This window comes from Panthera leo, chromosome C2 (genome assembly GCF_018350215.1).
Source record: "Panthera leo isolate Ple1 chromosome C2, P.leo_Ple1_pat1.1, whole genome shotgun sequence".
NCBI classification, from domain to species: Eukaryota; Metazoa; Chordata; class Mammalia; order Carnivora; family Felidae; genus Panthera; species Panthera leo.
In genome coordinates, this window is record NC_056687.1 from 157847286 (window position 1) to 157868751 (window position 21466).

At 35.6% G+C, this 21466-nt stretch overlaps 1 protein-coding gene across 5 annotated transcripts in view; it reads left to right on the forward strand.

Moving 5' to 3' along the window:
* Positions 1–21466, forward strand: part of TOPAZ1 (testis and ovary specific TOPAZ 1) — a 100728-nt gene that overhangs the window by 37355 nt on the left and 41907 nt on the right. For all 5 annotated transcript variants that reach the window (XM_042955510.1, XM_042955512.1, XM_042955509.1 and 2 more), the window contains 4 exons: positions 654–717; positions 10585–10736; positions 10944–11036; positions 12115–12230. In XM_042955510.1, coding sequence (XP_042811444.1) covers positions 654–717; positions 10585–10736; positions 10944–11036; positions 12115–12230 — 425 coding nt within the window. The remainder of the gene's footprint in view (positions 1–653; positions 718–10584; positions 10737–10943; positions 11037–12114; positions 12231–21466) is intronic.

Genomic DNA, 21466 nt, shown 5'->3' on the forward strand with positions numbered 1-21466 from the left:
TTACGGTGTTAACTTTTTGCATCCTGTTGGAGAAATCTTTGCCAAGATCATGAAGATGTTCTCTTATATTTTTTCCTTTAAAAGGTCTGTTGTTTTATCTTGGCATTTAGAACACAAAGCCACCTGGAATTGATTTTTGGTTTTCATGTGAAAACAAGGTCAAGATAAATATTTTTTCCGCATGAGGATCCCTTTGTAAGCCAACACCATTTACTTAAAAAAACCATCCTTTTCCCCTGTTGCACTTCAGGGTCACTGTGTCATAAATCAGCTAATTATATATGAGTGGGTCTGTTTCTAGGCTCTTTGTTCTAATCCATTGGTCAATGTGTTTATCCTTGAGTCAGTAAATGGCTATTTTTTAAATGACCTAAATAAGTTTTTTTTTAATTTTGAATATTCAGGAATTTCCTTCCCTCCCCAATTGCTTGCTAATCTTGCTATTTCCTTGACTATTTCTTTGTCAGAACATCTGTAAAATTAAGTTTTTATAGTGAATTCAGTATACATTTCAAATCTGTGAGTTAACCAACATCAGTTTTTTTATTCCATTGCTTTAAGTTCACTTTGAGAATAAGCAGAAAGATAGGATTGAAATTTTGTCTTCTTTATGAAATATAAAAAGGTAACGTTATATTTTTCATTACTTGTAGGTTTGTATGGATGTGTTTAAGAAATATATAAGCATCAACGAGCTGTGTTTGCTACAACGTGCAGGTATGAGACAGGGATGATTACTATAAATTCAAGAATGTGAGTATTTCAAGCAATGTGCAATTGTATCTTACAGTTTGAAAGTAAATTCAATACTTGTAAGTATGAAAACTGAATGCCTTAGAGTGGCTCTATTGGTGTTATAAATGATTAAAAATAAGTTTGGCATTTTGGTTACTAAAAAACTATAATCCACCTAGCACTATCATTTTCTAAAACCAAATTGCATGATATAGATAGAAATTTTATGTATGTGTGTAAGACAAAAATATAACATAGATAATTGGCTTAAAATCTTTCTGAAGGGATGTTTCAGAAACTAGATCTTCCCTACGTCTTTATCCTTCTCTTTTAACACTTACCCCTTGAGGCCGATGCACCATCCATACTGAGTTCTGTTCAGTTCCCTAAGCAGGACAGGCTGTGGTATAATATCAGAGCCACTGCTGTCCCTGCTGTCTATCTGGGATGCCTTTCTTTCATCCCCTTTCCCCACAGCAAAGACCTATTTATCTCGCAAGTTTTAGTCATAGGAAATAGGATTACCTCCTCTGTCAGCCGTTATCTGACTCTACTGCCTCATCCCATTCTCTGTCACCGTCTCCCCCTACTACACCTTGAGTGTCAAGAGGAAGGGACCAAGCTTATTTATATTTGTCACGCTGACACAGCCACCCAAGCCACATAGTATCGTGGTAATAGAGCATGTTAGCTGCATATTCATCAGCTTGAAATCTCATTTGGTTAAAAACAAAATTTCTGACAAGTTTATTATTTGTTTTGCTGAGTGACATCATCTCCCCAAGGATTAAAGGAAGCGTCTGAGGGAACTGCTATGACTGAACTTACTCTTACAGTAAGGAGGAAGTAGGCAAGGGAGAAGTAATAGGAGCCTATATAGAGAATGTACCCATCACCAAGGCATTGATGGGAGAAGCTGCATGATTAGATGTCAATGAACATGTATATTCCAGAAATAATTCCATAGCATGAGATGTGGAAGAAAAGTGGATGACATGAAAAAAAAAAAAAAAAACCAGGAAAACTCCCAAAATTGTAATTCTGATTATGTAAACATCTAGTGTATCAGGAGAAATATATTTGAATTTAGTTTTAAAACAACAAATACAGGGATGGGTGGCGGCGTCTGTGCACGGAGGAGGTGGAGGAGGCCCCTGGCAGCCGCTTCTTGCCCCTGAGCCAGTGCCAAGTGGTGTAGAGCCGGGGCAGGACCCAGAGCCGAGCCGGCTGAGCAGGCTCTGACTCCCTGCCACAGCCCAGAACTTCCATTGGGTGGACATCGACAAGTTTGATGAGAACAGATTCCTGGGCAAGCAGGAGGAGGCAGCGGTGGCCAGACCATGCCCGGACCCTGGTGAGGCGGATGGCCTTCTGCAGCAAGGGGGCGTGCTTCGAGCATTCCGTGCAGCCTTGCAGAACTGTCCCATCAACACCAAGAATCAGGCCGTGAAGGAACGGTCCCAGAGCATGGTGCTGAAAGTACTTACAGATTTTAAGAGCAGAGCAATTGAGCAGGCTGTGCATTCACTGGACAGAAATGGCATTGACTTGCCAATGAAGTACATTTATAAAGGGTTTGAGAAGCCCACAGAAAACAGCAGCGCAGTGTTACCCCAATGGCATGAAAAGGCATTAGCAGTAGGAGGACTAGGCTCCATTATGAGTTCTCACAGCAAGAAAGACTTTAAAAAGAAAAAAAAAGGGACTCCTCTTATCTTGAGAAGAATTTTGGATGCACAGGCTGATGAAGAAGGGATTGACACTGGACCATCTTCCTAGGAATTCCCAGCTAAACTATTTCAGGACATGCATCCGCTGAAGTGTATTTTATTTTCAAGGTGGAGGGAGAAATCGTCTGTTTCTTAAATCCTTTGTAGGATCTGATAGTCTATGCCTTTGTCTGCAAGTAACACAGAATTGATGTTGTAACTGCCTGCTGGAGTGGCTGGCGCATCTTGGCCAGGTGTACATGTGTGCTCTGCCTATTTAAAATGGAAGAGGGACTATCTGAGCAGGTACAGATCCAAGGGCTGTGGTAAAAGGCAGAGCCTTGTTTTTCTGAAGTAGTAAAACTTCCAGATTTGTACAGACATCCCTGGGAAGATGGGGCTCTCTTGGGTTCATTGTAAAGTGCCTACTGCATCAATAAAGCTCTTGGCTTATTAGAATGTAAAAAAGATAATAATAATTAACAAATAAATAAAAATCAACAAATACAGAGAACAAAAATAAAGACCTATAATGAATGAAAGTTGGTAAGAACCTGTGGAAATTATGTTTGGTGTGAAAACAGAAACTTAGATCAGTGGAACAGAATAGATAGCTCAGAATAGAACCAATATTACATATAAAGAATTTTAATATTTAGAAAGACCAGAGAGTTTGGTAAGGGAAGACTCATTTAATGAATGATGTTAGGATAACTAGATACCATTTTAGAAAGAGAAACGAATACCACAGGTATAAGGTGTAGGTCTAACTGTTCAGGCTCTACAGAGAACCTACATTGGTACACAGGGGAAGTTACTGAGTGGGTAGGACTCCTCATCCCCTATTTATCCATAGGTCCTCTTTTATATATTTTATATTTGATTTTAGACATAAAATTCTCTTTCTGGAAGCGATTTTTGAATGTTTTACTTAGAAATAATTTCAAATTTCCAGGAAGTTGCAAAACTTAAAATAATACAAAGAATACCCACATATCCTTACTTTAATGTTTGCACTCATTCTCTCTATCCCCCTCTCCTTCTCTCCTTGTATGCATGTGTGTGCATGTGTGTGGTATACATGCACACACAACATTTTTTTCCCTGAATCATCCAAAAGTAGGTTACATGCATCATGGCTTTTTACTCCTAAATACTTCAGTGTATATTTCCTAAAAACAGGATATCCTCTTATGTAACCATGGCACATTTATCAACTCAGTAAATTTAACATTGGGTACAATACTTTTGTCTAATCTACCTTTGTATTCAAATTCTGTCAGTTAACCCATAATGTGCTTATATCATTTTCCCCTCCAGATCAGGATCAGTCATTACATTTAGTTGTTCTCTTTATGCTCCTTTATTATAGAACACTGCCATTGTCTTTCTTTGATGTGTGTGTGTATGTATCTGTCTTCCCACCTAGATAACAACTGCACTGGCAGAATCTGGTACAACTGTTTTAGAACTCCAGAGTCTATTGAAGGTTTGCAACTTCTATGAGAAGACTTGAGGGATAAATTGGGGTTAATTTCAGTCAATTTCAGCTCTTAGCACAGTAACAACTGCCATTGCCTCATCAGAGCCATTTAATGGGCAGCTGCACATGACTTCCTGGAGCAGTTTGCACACAGCTTGTGAGAGCCAGGGTGGGGAATAGAGATGCTGTCCCCCAGATTATCAGGGATCTACACTCAGATTGCTGATTGCTGCTTCTAATCACAGGTGCAAAGGGATGGGCAGCTCTTATTGCAATTTTCCCCATTGTTGCAAGCCCCTCTCCTTCCTGCTAAAGTGACTTCCAGAGGATTTAAAGAGCTAGCAACCTTTTTTTTTATCCTCCCTTTCATTTTTCTCTTTTTTCCTTTACGGGAACCATTAGAGACTAGAATATTCAAAAACAACTGCTGTATCCATTTATGGAGAAAACTAAAAAGTGACTATGCATGGGAAAGGCTCAGAAAAGACCTGAGTATACCTTAAGTTCACACATTATATAGTAATAAAAGTTTCAATATAGTAAGAAGATATAATAGTTATAAACATTTATATACCTAAAGACCATCAAAATCTATAAAGCAAAAATTGACAGAATTAGAGACAGTTTTCCAATAATAGAGATTTCAGTATCCAATTCACAATAATGTATTGAGCAACCTGATAAAAGAGCCCTTGACACAATATACCAAATAGGTCTAACAGACATATACAGAATATTCTACTTAATAACAATAGCATACACATTATTTTTGTGAACACATAGGACATTTTCCAGGATAGACAATATGTTAGGCCACAAATTAAGTCTCAACAGATTTTGAAAGATACATATTGCACAAAGTGTCTTCTGTGACTACAATAGGATAAAATCAGAAATCAGTAACAGAAGGAAAACTGGAAAATTCACAAAATGGTGGAAGTTGAACAGGTATATCAAAGGAGAAATGAGAAAAAACTTAGAGACAAATGAAGATGAAGCAGAACATACCAAAACATATGGGATGCAGTGAACGTGCTGCTAAGAAGGAAGTTTAAGGCTTTAAAGGCTTACATTAAGAAACAAGAAAGATCTTAAATCAACAACCTACCTTTACAACTTAAGAAACTAGAGAAAGAAAAACAAACTAAACCCAAAGCTAGCAGAAGGAAGGAAATGATAAAACTTAGAGCAGAGATAAAGGGGATAGAGAATAGAAAAACAATGAGAAAAAAAATCAGTGAAACTGAAAGTTGGTTCTTAAACCATCAAAATGTACAAACCTTTTTCTTGACTAAGAAAAAAGGAATATTCAAGTTACTAAAATAAAAACTGAAAGACATTAATGATTCTACAGAAAGTAAAAACAATTATAAAAGAATACTATGAATAATTGTACACAAAACTAGATGAATGAATTCCTAGAAACCCAAAACCTGCCAAGACTAAGTGATGTCAAAATCCAAATAGACCTATAACTAGTAAGCGTATTAAATCAGTAATCAGAAGGCTCCTGACATAATCCCTGCGCCCAATGGCTTCATTTGTGAGTTTTACCAAACATTTAGAAAAGAGCTAATACCAGGACGCCTGGGTGGCTCAGTCAGTTAAGCAGCTGACTTCAGCTCAGGTCATGATCTGGTGGTTTGTGGGTTCAAGCCGTGCATCCAGCTCTCTGCTGTCAGCACAGAGCCTGTTTTGGATCCCCGGTCTCCCTCTCCTCTCTCCACATGTGCACTTTCTCTCTCTCTCTCTCAAAATAAGTAAGTGTTAAGAAAAAAAGAAAAAAAAAGAACCAATAGCAGTTATTCTCAATCTTTCCCAGAAAGTTGAAGAGGAGGAACACGTGCTTACTCATTCTATGAGGTTGAGTTAGTCATTATTTTGATAGCGAGCAAAGCAAAGACACTAAAGAAAACTACAAATCAGTATCCTTTATGAAACTGATAAAAATTCCTCAACAGAATACTAGCAGACCAAAGTCAGCAGCACATTCAGAGGATTATACACCATGACCAAGTGGGATTTTCTTCTTGGAATTGCAAGGATAGTTCAACATACAAAATCAAAGTAATACACCACATTAACAGAATGAAAGAGAAAAACCACATACTCCTTTCAATTGATGCAGAAAAAGCATGTGGTAAAATTCAACATTCTTTCATGATAAAAACACTCCAAAAAACTGGGAATAAGAGGAGACTGATGTAAAAGCTGTATAAGTTTCTCCCACTATCTGAAAGTAAAGTGTTCTTAGGAAACCTTTCATAAGCCAAAGCGACATAAAGTGGAGAAGCAGTTACCATTTTGTAGAAGTGAAAATCCTCTTTAGGTTTCTCTGTTAGTGAAAATAGGTACAGGCATACCTCAGAGATGTGAGTTCTGTTCCAGACCACTGCAATAAAATGAATATAGAAAAAATAAGTCAGGTGAATTTTTTGTTTCCTGGTAAATATAAAATTTATATATTATAGTCTGTTAAGTGTGTAATAGGAAAAAACAATGTGCATATGAACCTTAGTTAAACTTTATTGCTAAAAAATTCTAACGATCATCTAAGCCCTCTGTTAGTCCTAAACACTGATCACAGGTCACCACAACAGACGTAATAATGAAAAAGTTTGAAATATTTCAAGAATTACCAAAAGGTGACACACAAACATGAAATGAGCAAGTGCTATCAGAAAAATTGTGCCAATAGGTTTACTTGATGTAGGGTTCCCACAAATCTTTAATTTGTAAAAAAAAAATGCACTGTGCAAAGTACAGTAAAGCAAAGTACAATAAAACAAGGTAGGCACACTAAGCTAGGACTTTCATAAAAGTAAAGTGGATAAAGCAAACTTACAGAGAATGAGGGGAACCTGTATATAAAAAACCTATTGCAAATATCATGCTCAATGGTGAAAGACTGAAAACTCTTTCCCTTAAGATCAGGAACAAAGTCAAGGATACCTACTTTCATCACTTCTGTTCAACATAGTCTAGCCAGAGTAATTAGGCAAGGCAAGGAAATGAAATATATCCATTTTGGAAAGGAAGAAGTAAAATTATCTCTGCTTGCAAGTGATATGATCTTATATGTAGAAGTCCTAAAAATTTGACACCGAAAAAAAAAAAAAAAAAACCCCTATAAGAACTAAACTATGAATTCAGCAAAGTAGGATATAGAATCAACATGCAAAAATCAGTTGCATTTTTGAGCAATCTGAAAAGGAAACTATAAAAACATTTCAATTACAATAGCATCAAAAATAATAAAATATTTAGGAGTTAACCAAGGAAGTGAAAGCCTTGTCTAATGAAATCTACAAAGCATTGCTGAAAGAAATTAAAGAAGACCTAAACTAGTGGAAACACATTCCATGTTCACAGACTGGAAGACTTAATATTGTTAAAATTCAGCGCAGTCCCTATCAAAATCCCAATGACATTTGTCTGCAGAAATAGAATAACCTATCTATTATAAGGAATACCAAAACAATTTTTTTCAAGTTTTTTTTTAAATTTATTATTTAAATTCAAGTTAGTTAACATAGTATTGATTTACTGGTGTAGTATTCGTTTCCCGAGTAGAACCCAGTGATTCATCACTTATATACAGCTCCCAGGGCACATCCCAACAAGTGCCCTCATTAATACCCATTACCTACTTAGCCCATCACCCCACACAGCTCCCCTCCAGCGACCCTCAGATTGTTCTTTCTATTTAGGAGTCTCTTATGGTTTACCTCCCTCTCTGTTTTTATCTTATTTTTCTTTCCCTTCCCTTATGTTCATCTGTTTTGTTTCCTAAACTCCGCATATCGAAGAGCAATCTTGAAAAAGAATAAAACTTGAGGAATCAAACTTCTGACTTGAAAGCTTCCTACAAAGCTACAGTAGTCAAAAACTGTAGTACTGGCATAAAGACATAAAACCAATGGAATAGAATAGAAAGCCCAAACATAAACCCTCATGGATATGGTCAAATGATTTTAGACAATGGTGCCAATACTACTTCATGGGGAAAGGATAGTTTTTTTCAACAAATGGTGCTGGGAATGCTGGCTATCCAACATGCAAAAGAATAAAATTAAACCCTTACCTAACACTATATACAAAAATTAATTCAAAATGGATCAAAGACCTTAATGTACAAAATGTACAAAAATAAAGCTCTTGGAAGTCTTAAGGGCAAAAGCTCCACAGTATTGGTTTCACAGTAATTTCTCAGGTATGACACCAAAAACACAGACAACAAAAGAAAAATAAACAAATTGGACTTTATGAAAATTTTAAAAAATTTGTGCATTAACATACAGTATCTATTCCTAATATTTAAGGAATATTATTCCTTAAAAAGAGGAAATTCTAACACATGCTACAATATGGATGGATGAACCTTGAGGTCATTATGCTAAGCGAAGTCAGTCCATCACAAAGAGACAAATACTGTGTGATTCTATTTATGTGACGTAGTTCGAGTAGTCAAAATCATAGAGATGGAAAGTAGAGTGGTGGTTGTGGGGGGCTAGGAGGAGGTGAAAAGGGAGAATTATCATTTAATGAGTATAGAGTTTCAGTTTTATAAGATGAAAAAATTTCATGGAGATGGATGAACATTTTGAATGTATTTAATACCACTGAACAGTACACTTAAAAATAATGAAGACAGTGGGGTGCCTGGGTTGGTTGGGGCTCAGTTGGTTAAGCGTCTGACTTTGGCTCAGGTCATGATCTCATGGTTTGTGAGTTCAAGCCCTGCGTTGGGCCCTGTGCTGACAGCTCGAAGCCTGGAGCCTGCTTCTGATTCTGTGTCTCCCTTTCTCTCTCTGCCCCTCCACTGCTCACACTATGAGTCTTTCTCTCTGTCTCGAAAATAAAGAAACATTAAAAAATAATGAAGATGGTAAATTTTATATTATGTGTATTTTATCACAATGAAAAATTGGGGGGAGGGGCAAGCAATGTAGCAGATTGTGTCAAAAGCCATCACAATTTTTAAACTTTTGTCACCCAACAGTTTAACCAGGAGAGATTACTTTAAAAAGAGAAGTTATATTAATATTTTAAAATTTAAAAGTAGTTCATGACAAAAGAAGGAGGGCTTCATGTCATTTAGTGGACTACTTAAACATTAACAAATTTTTTCCAACTATGCTTTTTTTTTTAGTTTATTTATTTTGAGAGAGAGTGCCCATGTTCCCGAGGGCGGTGGGGCAGAGGGGGGTGGTGTTGGTGAGGAGAGAGAGCAGAGGAGAGAGAGAAAATGCCAAGAATTATCAATCTCCTCTCCATACCTCGGAGCCTGACACAGAGCTCGATCCAACAAACTGTGAAATCATAACTTGAGCAGAAATCACGAATCGGACGCTTAACTGAGCCACCCAGGCACCCCTCTTTTTTTAAACATGCAGTTCCAGTTTTATTAATAAATTATAATAGCAAGCACTCTGAATTTCCCATGTTACCTGCTAAGAAGGCAACTATGCAGATACTGCAAAATGAATATCAGGAAGAACTCATCTGTATGCGCCCAGGAAAAACAATTGTATATAAAGAAGCTTTAAGAAAACCTGAATGTTGGGGCACCTGGGTGGCTCAGTCAGTTAAACATCTGATTTTGGCTCAGGTCATGATCTCATGGTTCCTGGGTTGGAGCCCCACGTCAGTCTCTGTGCTCATGGCTCAGAGCCTGGAGCTACTTCAGATTCTGTCTCCCTCTCTCTCTGCCCTTCCCCCTCCCTCCCTCTCTTTCTCTCCCTCCCTCTCTCTCTCTCTCTCTCAAAAATAAACATTAAGAAAATTTTTTTTTTAAAAAAAGAAAACCTGAATGTTATTATATCGTATTAAGGTAGTTAAAGGTTATTGTAACTTCAACAGTTATTTTTTCTTATTATGCTATTGAACTTTATCAGTAGTTACTGACTTTCCCAAGCATCACCAAGTGATCCAGATAGTAATAAGTATTTTGGGCAGAAATAATTACACAAGAGTAAAGCCCAAAGTAATTTTTATTAAGGCAGTTTCAGCTAAGGTGTATAGATTTTGACCTATGAAATTTTGAAATTGGGAAAACATAATCAATGAATGATCCCTAAAATTAATGGGGAAAATATGTAATGGTTAAGTGTTGTATAGAAAATAGATTAAGGAATTGACATTAAGAAGTTATTCTGTCAAAGGAAATTAATCTGTACTTTTTAGTAGAATGTTCATAATCATAAACTGGAATAAAAAAACTATCCTTAGGATTAACATGTTGGTGGGGTTAAAATGACATTCTTGTGTGTGTCAGAATAGTCTACATCCACCCCCAATTACACAGTTTCTCATACATGACTAGGCCAGGCCTGAAGACTCCCCGAGAGCATGGCTCCCTCAGAGTTCATATTGAGACCATGGTATATGAGGTAACTTCGACATATTTCGTGTGGTTAGCACATTGAGTTAGCTCCCGGTCTAGTGCCTAATATGCCTCGTTGATTTCAAATGTTGTGTGGTTATTAACTTCTGCTTTAATTTACTTTCATCAAATATTTCTGATGTGGAAATGTACCTTTCAAGAAAATAAATTTATACTACTTGATTTTTAAATATAGAAAATTTGCCTAATTTAGGAAAGATAAATATCTTAAAATCAGCACATGACTTTTATGTTTTGTTTGTTTGTTTTAGTAAACATGTTTATGGAGTACTACAGAAAGTTTCCTCCAGGTATACACTTTGATTTACAAGTGCTAAATGACCTTCTAAATTCTTTACTCAAACATTGTTTATTGAAAGAAGTATTTCAGGTAGTGAACCTCAGCATAATGGTTAAAATGCTGGTAAGTAACCTAAAAATATATACTTTCTAACTCATATGTGAACTTCTCTGTTATGTTTGTTGTTTGTATAATTTAGCAGTTAAATTTCTGTGTTGTCAAATACTTCCTAGAGAACACTTGTGTTTTTCAGCATAAACGAATTTGAGAAACTTAAGGTGTACAGAAAGAAGACATGAAAATGAGTGTAATTTTTTTTGTTTTATCCAGCCTGCTCTGAAAATATTACTAAAAATATTTGAGCATGTGGCAACTATGAAATTAAGGAATGCTGTACCTGCTTTAATTGATATATTTTGTAAGGTATGCTTTATTTTATCTCTTTTATTCTCTGATAGTGACTAACCAAGAAAATAATTCTTTCCACTAACACTCTTAAAGCACCTTTTATCCACATTATTGATGCCAAAGAATTCTGTTTTTCAGAAATGTTCTTTTTCTCTTGAAAGAGGATTTATAAACGGACTCCAGTGACTGATAGGCCTTCCCCTTAAATAAATTATTCCAAGAACTCCAGGTGACTTCTTTTTAAGTTGTGAAGTCATCTTGATACCTTAAAAATGATTAAAGAAAACTCTCTTCATCAAAAAGATTTGAGGTCATTTATAACAAAAATAAATATGCAAATCAATATATGAATAGAAAATCATGACCGAAACAAAGGAAGTAGATAGGGAAAAACATGGAGGTTAGGAATTAATTTTATATTTGACACTAAACAAAAAGAAAAATAATTTTCATGGCTTCCTAAAAATATGTTAAAATTTGTACTTTTGGATGCTTACTGGTATTTAGCACTGCATGGCCATCCATTTCAGAATAGGCTAACAGCAAGAAAGCCTGCATTTTCTTTAAGGAGCAGCATTGGAACCACTCTAGCAGATGTACAGATATTTCAGTGAATGCCTCTAGTTCCACTTTACAAAACTTGACAGAATTACCTGCCTAGAAATTTTTTGAACCAGAAATTACTGATTACCACTAATAGTTGTAGAAAAGCTCGGTTTGATACTTCTCAGGAAGTTTACAATCTGGGATAAAGTATAAACACCAGTGCTATGCTAAAGATGAAATGAGTACAAAACAAGATGTACGGACAATAAATTCATTGAGATAACTTGAAAAACAGAAAGAATATTCAAGTTTTGAATTAAAGAATTATTTTCATTTTCACTTTAAATTCTTAAAGTAGTGTGTCTAATTTTGGTTCTCAAATATTGGAAGAATATATGCTTCAGACTTTTTAGGTGAATTTTAATTCTGCTTGTCCGCTTATTTCATTTTGTCCACCAGTCTCCTAATTGTTACATACTGGTTTTTAACTTTTTCATATTTGTATAAAAATGATTCCTTTTCTTTTTTTTTTTTTTGTCTTCTACAGTTTGTTGAAGTTGGGATGGTGTTTGACCCAGAACACTTTAACTATATCATCAAGCTCTTATACCAACTACAGGCTTCCCAACAAGAAATAACTGCAGTTCTGGAAATGAAATCCAGGTGAGAAAAGTCATTATAATTAAGGTTAAGTTTTATATTTATATATATATTTTTCTATATATTTATATATTTAAATATATATACTTACGGACTTACAAAGGATGAAAGGAAAGCACTTACCACTGTTCAAACACCTGGGTAGTAACCCACCATAAGCCCTTCTCCCATCTCTTGGCTCTGTCCTAGTCACATTGTCATTAGTCGGGGTGCCTCTAGACAGCCCTTCTGACCAGCCTCACCAAATCTTTGTCAGTACCTCATTCATCTCCATGCCTGCACATCAAGTGTAAGAGGAATCTCTTATCCTTTGTTTCAGAACTTACTTAATTACACTTACTGCACTCTCTTTTATGTATATAAATTGCGTTAATTCTTTATTTTCTTTCACTTCTTTTCATGTTAGCTATAATAAAATACTTTAATCCCCTTCTTCATCTGTCTCTCACTTGTTCAGTTTCTCTATGTGGCTCATAGGACTCCCAAGACTTTTTTTATTTGGAAACCTATGATAATTATGAGCAGTATCATAATGTACCTGTATTGAGAAAAAGGAAAGCCTTGACTTTTACAGAAATTTTAAGTAAACCATTATATACATAGAGAAAGTATTACATATTGTGTTTAAAAGAACCGTGACTTTTGAATGAAATCATAGTTGATAGAATACAAATGGTATTAACCACCAAAGTCCTTGAGAATGCCTAGAAAGTTCCTTCATACAGCTTCTACAGCTGTTGTCATCTCATTTCTCATTATTTTCTAATACAGAGCTTTTGACTTCCTTGGTTCATAGTGTCCGTAGGCCAAAAGTACATTAATAGTCACATTTATTACGTAGTTAGATGCAAACAAGTTAATAGTAGTAATTTTATGATATCTGACAGAAGGTTCTTAAAAATTTTCAATAACCTGTGAGGGTCCTATGCATTTGCTATAGTCTAGCCCTGGATGTCCTGGTACACAGATAGGGAATTGCAGTGATTCTACTAAGTAATAGGACGTCCCTTGAAGCACCAGCATTGAAGATACATTTGACTTCTTCAAGTTCTGGGAGTTGTTTCATTTCTTTAACTAATGATAATTGCAATTTATGTTGTCTATAAAAATTATAATACTCTTCAGGCTACATAAAGTGTTGGGACTACTTAGGAAATAAATTTTTGTGAGAAGAATGTCTAGCATAGAGTTCTGGGATTAAATCCATTTATAATAACTAGAGTACATCGATGTTTTCTTCAGAACATTAAGTCATTCCTCTCCTGATCCACATGCTAACAAGTTGGCTTTTTGGACAGTGGCAGCTATGACGGAGAGCTGAAATGGCTAGCAGATGTTAGTCTGCTGCCAGATTGAGTAGCATTTGGCACAAGGGAAGTGTGCGCGTCCATGTTCAAAAGGAGCAACAGTACCCTGGTACCCAGAACAGCTATACAACTCAACCCTTCAGGCACTGACTGGGAAAAGGATCTCTTGATATAGGAAGACTCCAGAACAAACCAGCCTTAGTTTTCAAATTTTCAAATTGACACAATCTCGCAAATATTTTTGTAGTTTATTTTACAACCCCTAATTTTGAAAATTGTATCCTTAAATACTCTACTACTTCGTATGCTCCCACTTCAAAAGAATTATCTAGTATTTTTAAGAGGAATTAACATTGGTGACCTATTTGATGAAGGACAGACTAGGAAAATAACTTGGTAGTTAAAAGGTACAGTTTATGGTTGGGGATGCGGATGCAGCCTCAATGCAGAAGGAAAAAAAATTAATATTATTTTATATTTGTATTTTCCTGACACCTGTTGAAATAATTACCCTTTTCTGGCCTAGGGAAATGAGTTTCAATAGACACTCATACTTTGATTTTATTATAGTTTTTAATTAGGTAGTTTATAGTTCATTTGGAAGGTTTTCACTTTCAGTAGATAAGGCTGCTAGAAAAAAATTCTAACATTTACTTTCAGGATATCAGTGAGAATGTAGGTGTGTCTATAATCTAGGACATTTAACATACATTTAATGAGTAATTTTTTTTATTTTGAAATAATTTTAGACTTACAGAAATGTTGCAAAAATTAGTATAGAGACTTCCCATGAACCCTTCATCTAGCTTCCCTTCATGTTAATATCCTACATAGTAATGGTGCAGTTATCAAAACCAGGAAATCACTACTGTAAAACCCAATTAACTACACGTCTCAGTGCATCCTCATAGGAGGAACATGGTGCCAATACATTTCAGATAAGTTAACCTTGATAACTTAGTAAAAACAGTGTTAACTGCCAGGTTTCTACATGTAAAGATACTCTTTGCCCCTTTGTAATTAATATTTGGGGGAAGAGACTTTAACATTATACATTATCTGCTTCCTCCTCAAACTTTTACACATTAATTTTAGGATTCATCAGGGGATCTTTCCTGGAAGTTACTACTGTGGTATTTGCCCCATGGTGATTTTGTATTTTCCCTATTTCTTGTACATTTTTTTAATTGGAATTTTGAGTAAAGGAGAGCTGCCCCTTCTTCATTTATTTCTTCATTTATTTATATCAGTATGAGCTCATTTTATTTTATTTTTATTTTAGGGGTTATATATGATCTAATACTATTATTATTTGTTTTGTTGCTCAAATTATTCCAGATTTGACTTTTGGGAAGTGCTTCAGGGTAGTTCCTATATCCTTCCATCACATTCTGTTCATTTTTCTACCATTTTCTTATTTTTTGGAGCCATAAAGTTGCTTTAAGTGTCATCTTCTGTTTTTCCTCCTGCAACATTGGCAACAACCAAGGAGCTTCTCCAAGGAGCTTTGGTTCCTTTTATGGGAGAGTGGTATTCGAAGACCAAGATCTGATCATTGCTACAGGAGCATAACTGCAGCCAGGCCTTCTGAGTGGACAGGGCTAGGAAATATACGCATATATATGTGTATACAAAATATGTAAATAAAAATACACATAGGAAATATATGTGTGTCTATATACATAGACATATACATATATACACAAAAAACATAAATTTTTCTCTTTGTATGTATATTTAAAAAACATGAGTTCATACTGACAGCTTGATTCTAATCCAACACCACAGGTTTATTTTAGCCTTCCCTTTTTCTTATTTATAAATTCTTTCTGACAGTGAGAAACCTGATTTTCATTATGAATAATATGTTTAGTCATTTATAAATCCTATCCACATAAAGTGGTGTCAGAACTGCTAACCTATACCCCTGTGAAAAAAAAATTTATTTAGAGTTTGGTATTAGTATAAAGTTATTTTTTTTCTTTAGCCTTATAGTATTCAGCCAAAAAAATTAGTTCCTCACTTAGGTTAGTTCTTTTTTGCCTCACTCCTTTCAGTGTGGTTATTCATTTGTAGAACATTGAGGTTATTCATTACTGTTTGTTTTATATTTTGAGTTCTTCCAAATCCTGGTTTTAATTATTTAAGGTGGTATATGAAACATTACTGTTTGTTCTAAGAGTCAAAGCTGTACTAAAATGTATGCAATGAAAAGTGTTGATTCTCCTTACCCCTAATGCCCTATTTCCATTCCTTCTTTTTTACCTGTTTTCCACCTACTCAAGGTAGCCAGTATTTTAGTTTCTGGTTTGTCCTTCTTATAATGTGTAGATATGTGTGTGTATATATATATATATATATATATATATATATATATATATATATATATATATTTTGTTATGTTTAATTCTTTCTTACATAAAGTGTATCATACAATAAATGCTCTCTTCAACTTTGCTTTTTTCACTAAAACAGTATATCCTGGAAATCAATTTAAATTAGTATAGGGAAATTTGTCATCCTTTTTTAGAACTGCACCATACTTCATTGTGTGGATATTCATACAATGCTGCAGTGAATAACCCTGAATGTATGTATTTTTGTATTGTTGGAGGTATATTTTTATGGCATATTTCTAGAATTGGGATTGCTTGGTCAAAAGATAAGTGCACTACTATACAAAGTACTCAAAAAGGTATGGATAACCAAAATGAAATTCTAAGAATATTCAAGTAACCCCAAAGGAAGATAAAGGGAAACAGAACATATAATAAAATGGCAGACTTAAGCTTTTTAGCTTATCAATACTCACTTTAAATGTAAATGTTCTTTTTTTTGAGAGAGAGAGAGAGAGAGAGAGAACATGTGCATGTATTTGTGCGTGTGCACACATAAGCAGGGAAGGGGAGCGTGGGAGAGAATGAAAGAAGGGGCACGTGGGAGAGAGTGAGAGAATCTCAAGCCGGCTCCTCGCTCAGCACTGAGCCCAGTGTCAGGCTTGATCCCACAACCCTGGGATCAGGACCTGAGCTGAAATCAAGAGTCAGATGCTCAGCCGACTGAACCACCCAGCTGCCCCTAAATGTAAATATTCTAATTATAACAATTAAATGACAGCAGTTGGCAGAGTAGGTATAAAAGCACGATCCAACTATATACTATCTATAAGAAATTCACTTCCAATATGAAGATATAGGCAGGTTGAAAGTTAAAGCATGGAAAATGATATACCATACAAATGGTAATTTTAAAGAAAGAATGTGAATGGCTGTATTGATTACAGGTAAGATACACTTCAGAGCAAAGAAAATTACCAGAGACAAAGAAGAACACTGCATAATAACACAATCGTCAGTACACCAAGAATGCTTAGTAATCTGAAATGTGTATGCAGCAGACAACAGAGCTTCAAAATATGTGAAACAAAACTGATAGAGCTGAATGGATAAAATAACAAATCTATAATTTTAGTTGGAGACTCTATAATACCAAATTACCAAAGAAGATAGTAAGGAAGGAACAAAGGAACTACAAAATAGCCAGAAAACAATTTAACAAAATGCCAGCAGTGAGTCTTGCCTATCAATTATTACTTTAAATGTGACTGGATTAAATTCTCCAAATGAAAGGCAGTGTCTAAATGGATTAAAAACAAGATCCAGCTATATGCCACCTTCTAGAGACTTACTTCAGCTATAAAGATACATATACGCTGAAAGTGAAGGGATGAAAAAAAAGCTGTTCCATGCACATGGAAACCAAGAGGGCAGGATATACTTTTTCTCAGAAATACTAGACTTTTAAGTAGGAAGAGACAAAGTCATTATATAAGGAAAGGAGTCAGTTCATCAAAGGGTATAACAATTGTATGAGGCACCTGGGTGGCTCAGTCAGTTGAGTGTCTGACTCTTGATTTTGGCTCAGGTCATGATCCTGGGGTCATGGGATTAAGCCCCGAATCAGGCTCAGCATTGAGTGTGGAGCCTACTTAACATTCTTTCTCTCTCCCTCTGCCCCTCTCCCTGGCTTGTGCTCTCTCTCTCTCTCTCCCAAAATAAAAAGATAGATAGGGAATATAACAATTGTAAAAAAAAAAAAAAAAAAAAAAAAAATATATATATATACACACACACACACACACACACACACACACACACCCCCAACATCAGAGCAGCCTAATATCTAAAGCAAATATTAACAGATCTAATGGGAGAAATAGACACCAGTATAATAAAAGTAGAGGATGTCAGTACTTATTTCAACAATGGGTATATCATCCAGCAGAAAATCAGTAAAGAAACATGTGACTTGAACTACACTTTAGACTAAATGGACCTAACAGATATATACAAAACAATTCCATCCAACAGGAGCAGAACAGACATTCTTCTGAAGCACATTCAGACCATTCTCAGGATAGATCATATGTTAGTTCACAAAACAAGTAAACAAAATTTAAGAGGATTGAGTCAAGTATCTTTCCTGATTACAATGGTATGAAACTAGAAGTCAATAACAGGAGGAAAACTCGAAAATCCACAGATATGTGGAAATTAAACAGATACTCCTAAACAACCAGTTAATCAAGGAATAAATCAAAAGGGAAGTAAAAAAACCTTAAACAAATGAGAATGGAAATGCAACATACCAAAATCTGTGGGATACAGCAAAAGCAGTTCTAACAGAGACCTTTATAGTGATAAATGCCTACACTAAGAAAAAAGAAAGATCTGAAACCTAACTGAATATGTACCTCAAGGAAGTAGAAAAAGAAGAACAAACTAAGGTCAGGGTTAATGGAAGGAAATAAAGATCAGAACAGAAATAAGTAGAAACTAGAAAAGCAATAGAAAAACAAAACTAAGGGTTTGTTTTCAAAAAGATAAAATTGACAAACCTTTAGCTACACTAAGAAAAAAGAGATGGAGCAAATAAATCAGAAATGAAAGAGGAGACATAACTGGCAGCACAGAAATACAAAGGCTATTAAAAGACTAAGAACGGTTACACACCAACTGATTGGACAATCTAGAAGAATTGGATAAATTCCTAGAAACCTACAACTTGCCAAGTCTGAAACATGAAGAAATAGAAAAATTGAACAGACAGTTTTGAGTAAGGAGATTAAAAATCTTTCCACAAAGAAAAACCCAGGACTAGATCGCTTCACTGATGAATTTTACCAGTTAAGGAAGAGTTAATAACAATCCTGCTCAAACTCTTCCAAGAAATTGAAGATGAGGGGATACTTCCAAACTCATTTACATGTCCAGTATTACCCTGATACCAAAGTCAGACAAAGGTACCACAAAAACTGAAAATCACAGGACATTTTTCTTGATGAACATGGATACAAAATTCTCAACAAAATATTACCAAACCAAATTCAACTGCGCATCATACACCAAGATAAAGTGGGATTTGTCCCTGGGATACAGTAATGGTTCAACATGTGTAAATCAATAAATATGATATGTCCCATTAATAGAATGAAGGATGGATATCAAATGATTCTCTCAGTAGATGCAGATAAAGCATTTGACCAAATTTAACACCCTTTTGTGATAAAAACTCTCAACAAATTATGTATAGGGAAAATGGTACCTCAGTATAACAATGGCCATATATGACAAGACCGCAGCTAACATACTTCACAGTAAAAAGCTGAAAGATTTTTCTCTAAGATCAGGAACAAAGAAAAGATGTCTACTGTAACCACTTATGTTCAGCACAGTGTGGAAGTCCTAGGTGGAGTAATTAGGCAAGAAAAAGAAATCAGGGGTGCCTGGGTGGCTCAGTTAAGTGTCCGACTTGAGCTCAGGTCATGATCTCGTGGTTCACAAGTTCAAGCCCCATGTCAGGCTCTGTTCTGACAGCTCAGAGCCTGGAGCCTGCTTCAGAATCTGTGCCTTCCTCTCTCTCTCTGCCCCTCCCCCACTCACACTCTGTCTCTCTCAAAAGTAAATAAACATTAAAAAAAAATTTTAATGGGATCTCATCAAAATAAAAAGCTTCTGCACAGTGAAGGAAACAGTCACCAAAACTAAAAGGCAACTGACAGAATGGGAGAAGATATTTCCAAATGACATATCAGATAAAGGGCTAGTATCCAAAATCTATAAAGAATTTATCAAACTCAACACCTCCCCCCCAAAAAAAAATCCAGTGAAGAAATGGGCAAAAGACTTGAACAGACACTTCTCCAAAGAAGACATCCAGATGCCCAACCGACACGTGAAAAAATGCTCAACAACACTCATCATCAGGGAAATACAAATCAAAACCACAATGAGATACCACCTCACACCTGTCAGAATGGCTAACATTAACAACTCAGGCAACAACAGATGTTGGCGAGGATGCGGAGAAAGAGGATCTCTTTTGCACTGTTGGTGGCAATGCAAGCTGGTGCAGCCACTCTGGAAAACAGTATGGAGGTTCCTCAAAAAACTAAAAATAGAACTCCCTATGACCCAGAAATTGCATTACTAGGCATTTATCCACGGGATATAGGTGTGCTGTTTCGAAGGGACACATGCACCCCCATGTTTATAGCAGCACTATCAACAATAGCCAAAGTGTGGAAAGAAACCAAATGTCCATCGATGGATGAATGGATAAAGAAGATGTGGTATATGTATACAATGGAGTGTTACTCGGCAATCAAAATGAAATCTTGCCATTTGCAACTATGTGGATGGAACTGGAGGGTGTTATGCTAAGTGAAATTAGTCAGAGAAAGACAAAAATCATATGACCTCACTCATATGAGGACTTTAAGAGACAAAACCGATGAACATAAGGGAAGGGAAACAAAAATAATATAAAAACAGGGAGGGGGACAAAACAGAAGAGACTCATAAATATGGAGAACAAACTGAGGGTTACTAGAGGGGTTGTGGGATGGGGGATGGGCTAAATGGGTGAGGGGCACTAAGGAATCTACTACTGAAATCATTGTTGCTAGCAATCATATGCTAACTAATTTGGATGTAAATTTTAAAAAATAAAAAATAAAATTTTTTAAAAAAGGAAAAAAAATTTTAAAGAAAAATAAAAGACATTCAAATTAGAAAGAAAGAATTAGAATTGTCTCTGTTTGCAGATTACATGGTCCTACATACAGAAAACCTTAAAGACGCCACCAAAAATCGTTAGAACTAATTAAGTAAAGTTGCAGGATGTCATATCCACATACAAAAATCAGTTGTGTATTGAAAAAGCATTTGACAAAATGCAACATCCATTCATGATAAAAACCCTCAACAAAATAGGGTTAGAGGGAACATACCTCACCATAATAAGGGCCATATATGAAAAACCCACAACTAATATCATCCTCAATGGGGAAAAACTGAGAGTTTTCCTTTTGCAGTCAGGAACAAGACAGGAATGTCCATTCTCACCACTGTTATTTAACATAGTATTGGAAGTCCTAGCCACAGCAATTAGACAGCAAATTGGCAAGGAAGAGGTAAAACTTCCACTATTATATGCAGATGACATGATACTCTATACAGAAAACCCAAAAGACTCTACCTCAAAAATTGCTAGAACTAATACATGAATTCAACAGCCTTAGAATATAAATTCATTGTACAGAAATCCATTGCATTTCTATATACTGACAATAAAGCAGCAGAAAAAGAAATAAAGGGATGGATCCCATTTACAATTGCACCAAAAACCATAAGATACCTAGAAATAAACCTAACCAAAGAGGTGAAAGTTCTGTACTCCGAAAACTATAGAACACTAATGAAAGAAATTGAGGAGGGCACAAGAAATGGAAAGATGTTATTTTGATGGTATCTTCTCAGAGCTAGAACAAACAATCCTAAAATTTGTATGGAACCACAAAATATCCCAAGCAGTCAAAGCAACCTGGAAAAAACAAAGCAAAGCTGGAGGCATCACAATTCTGGACTTCAA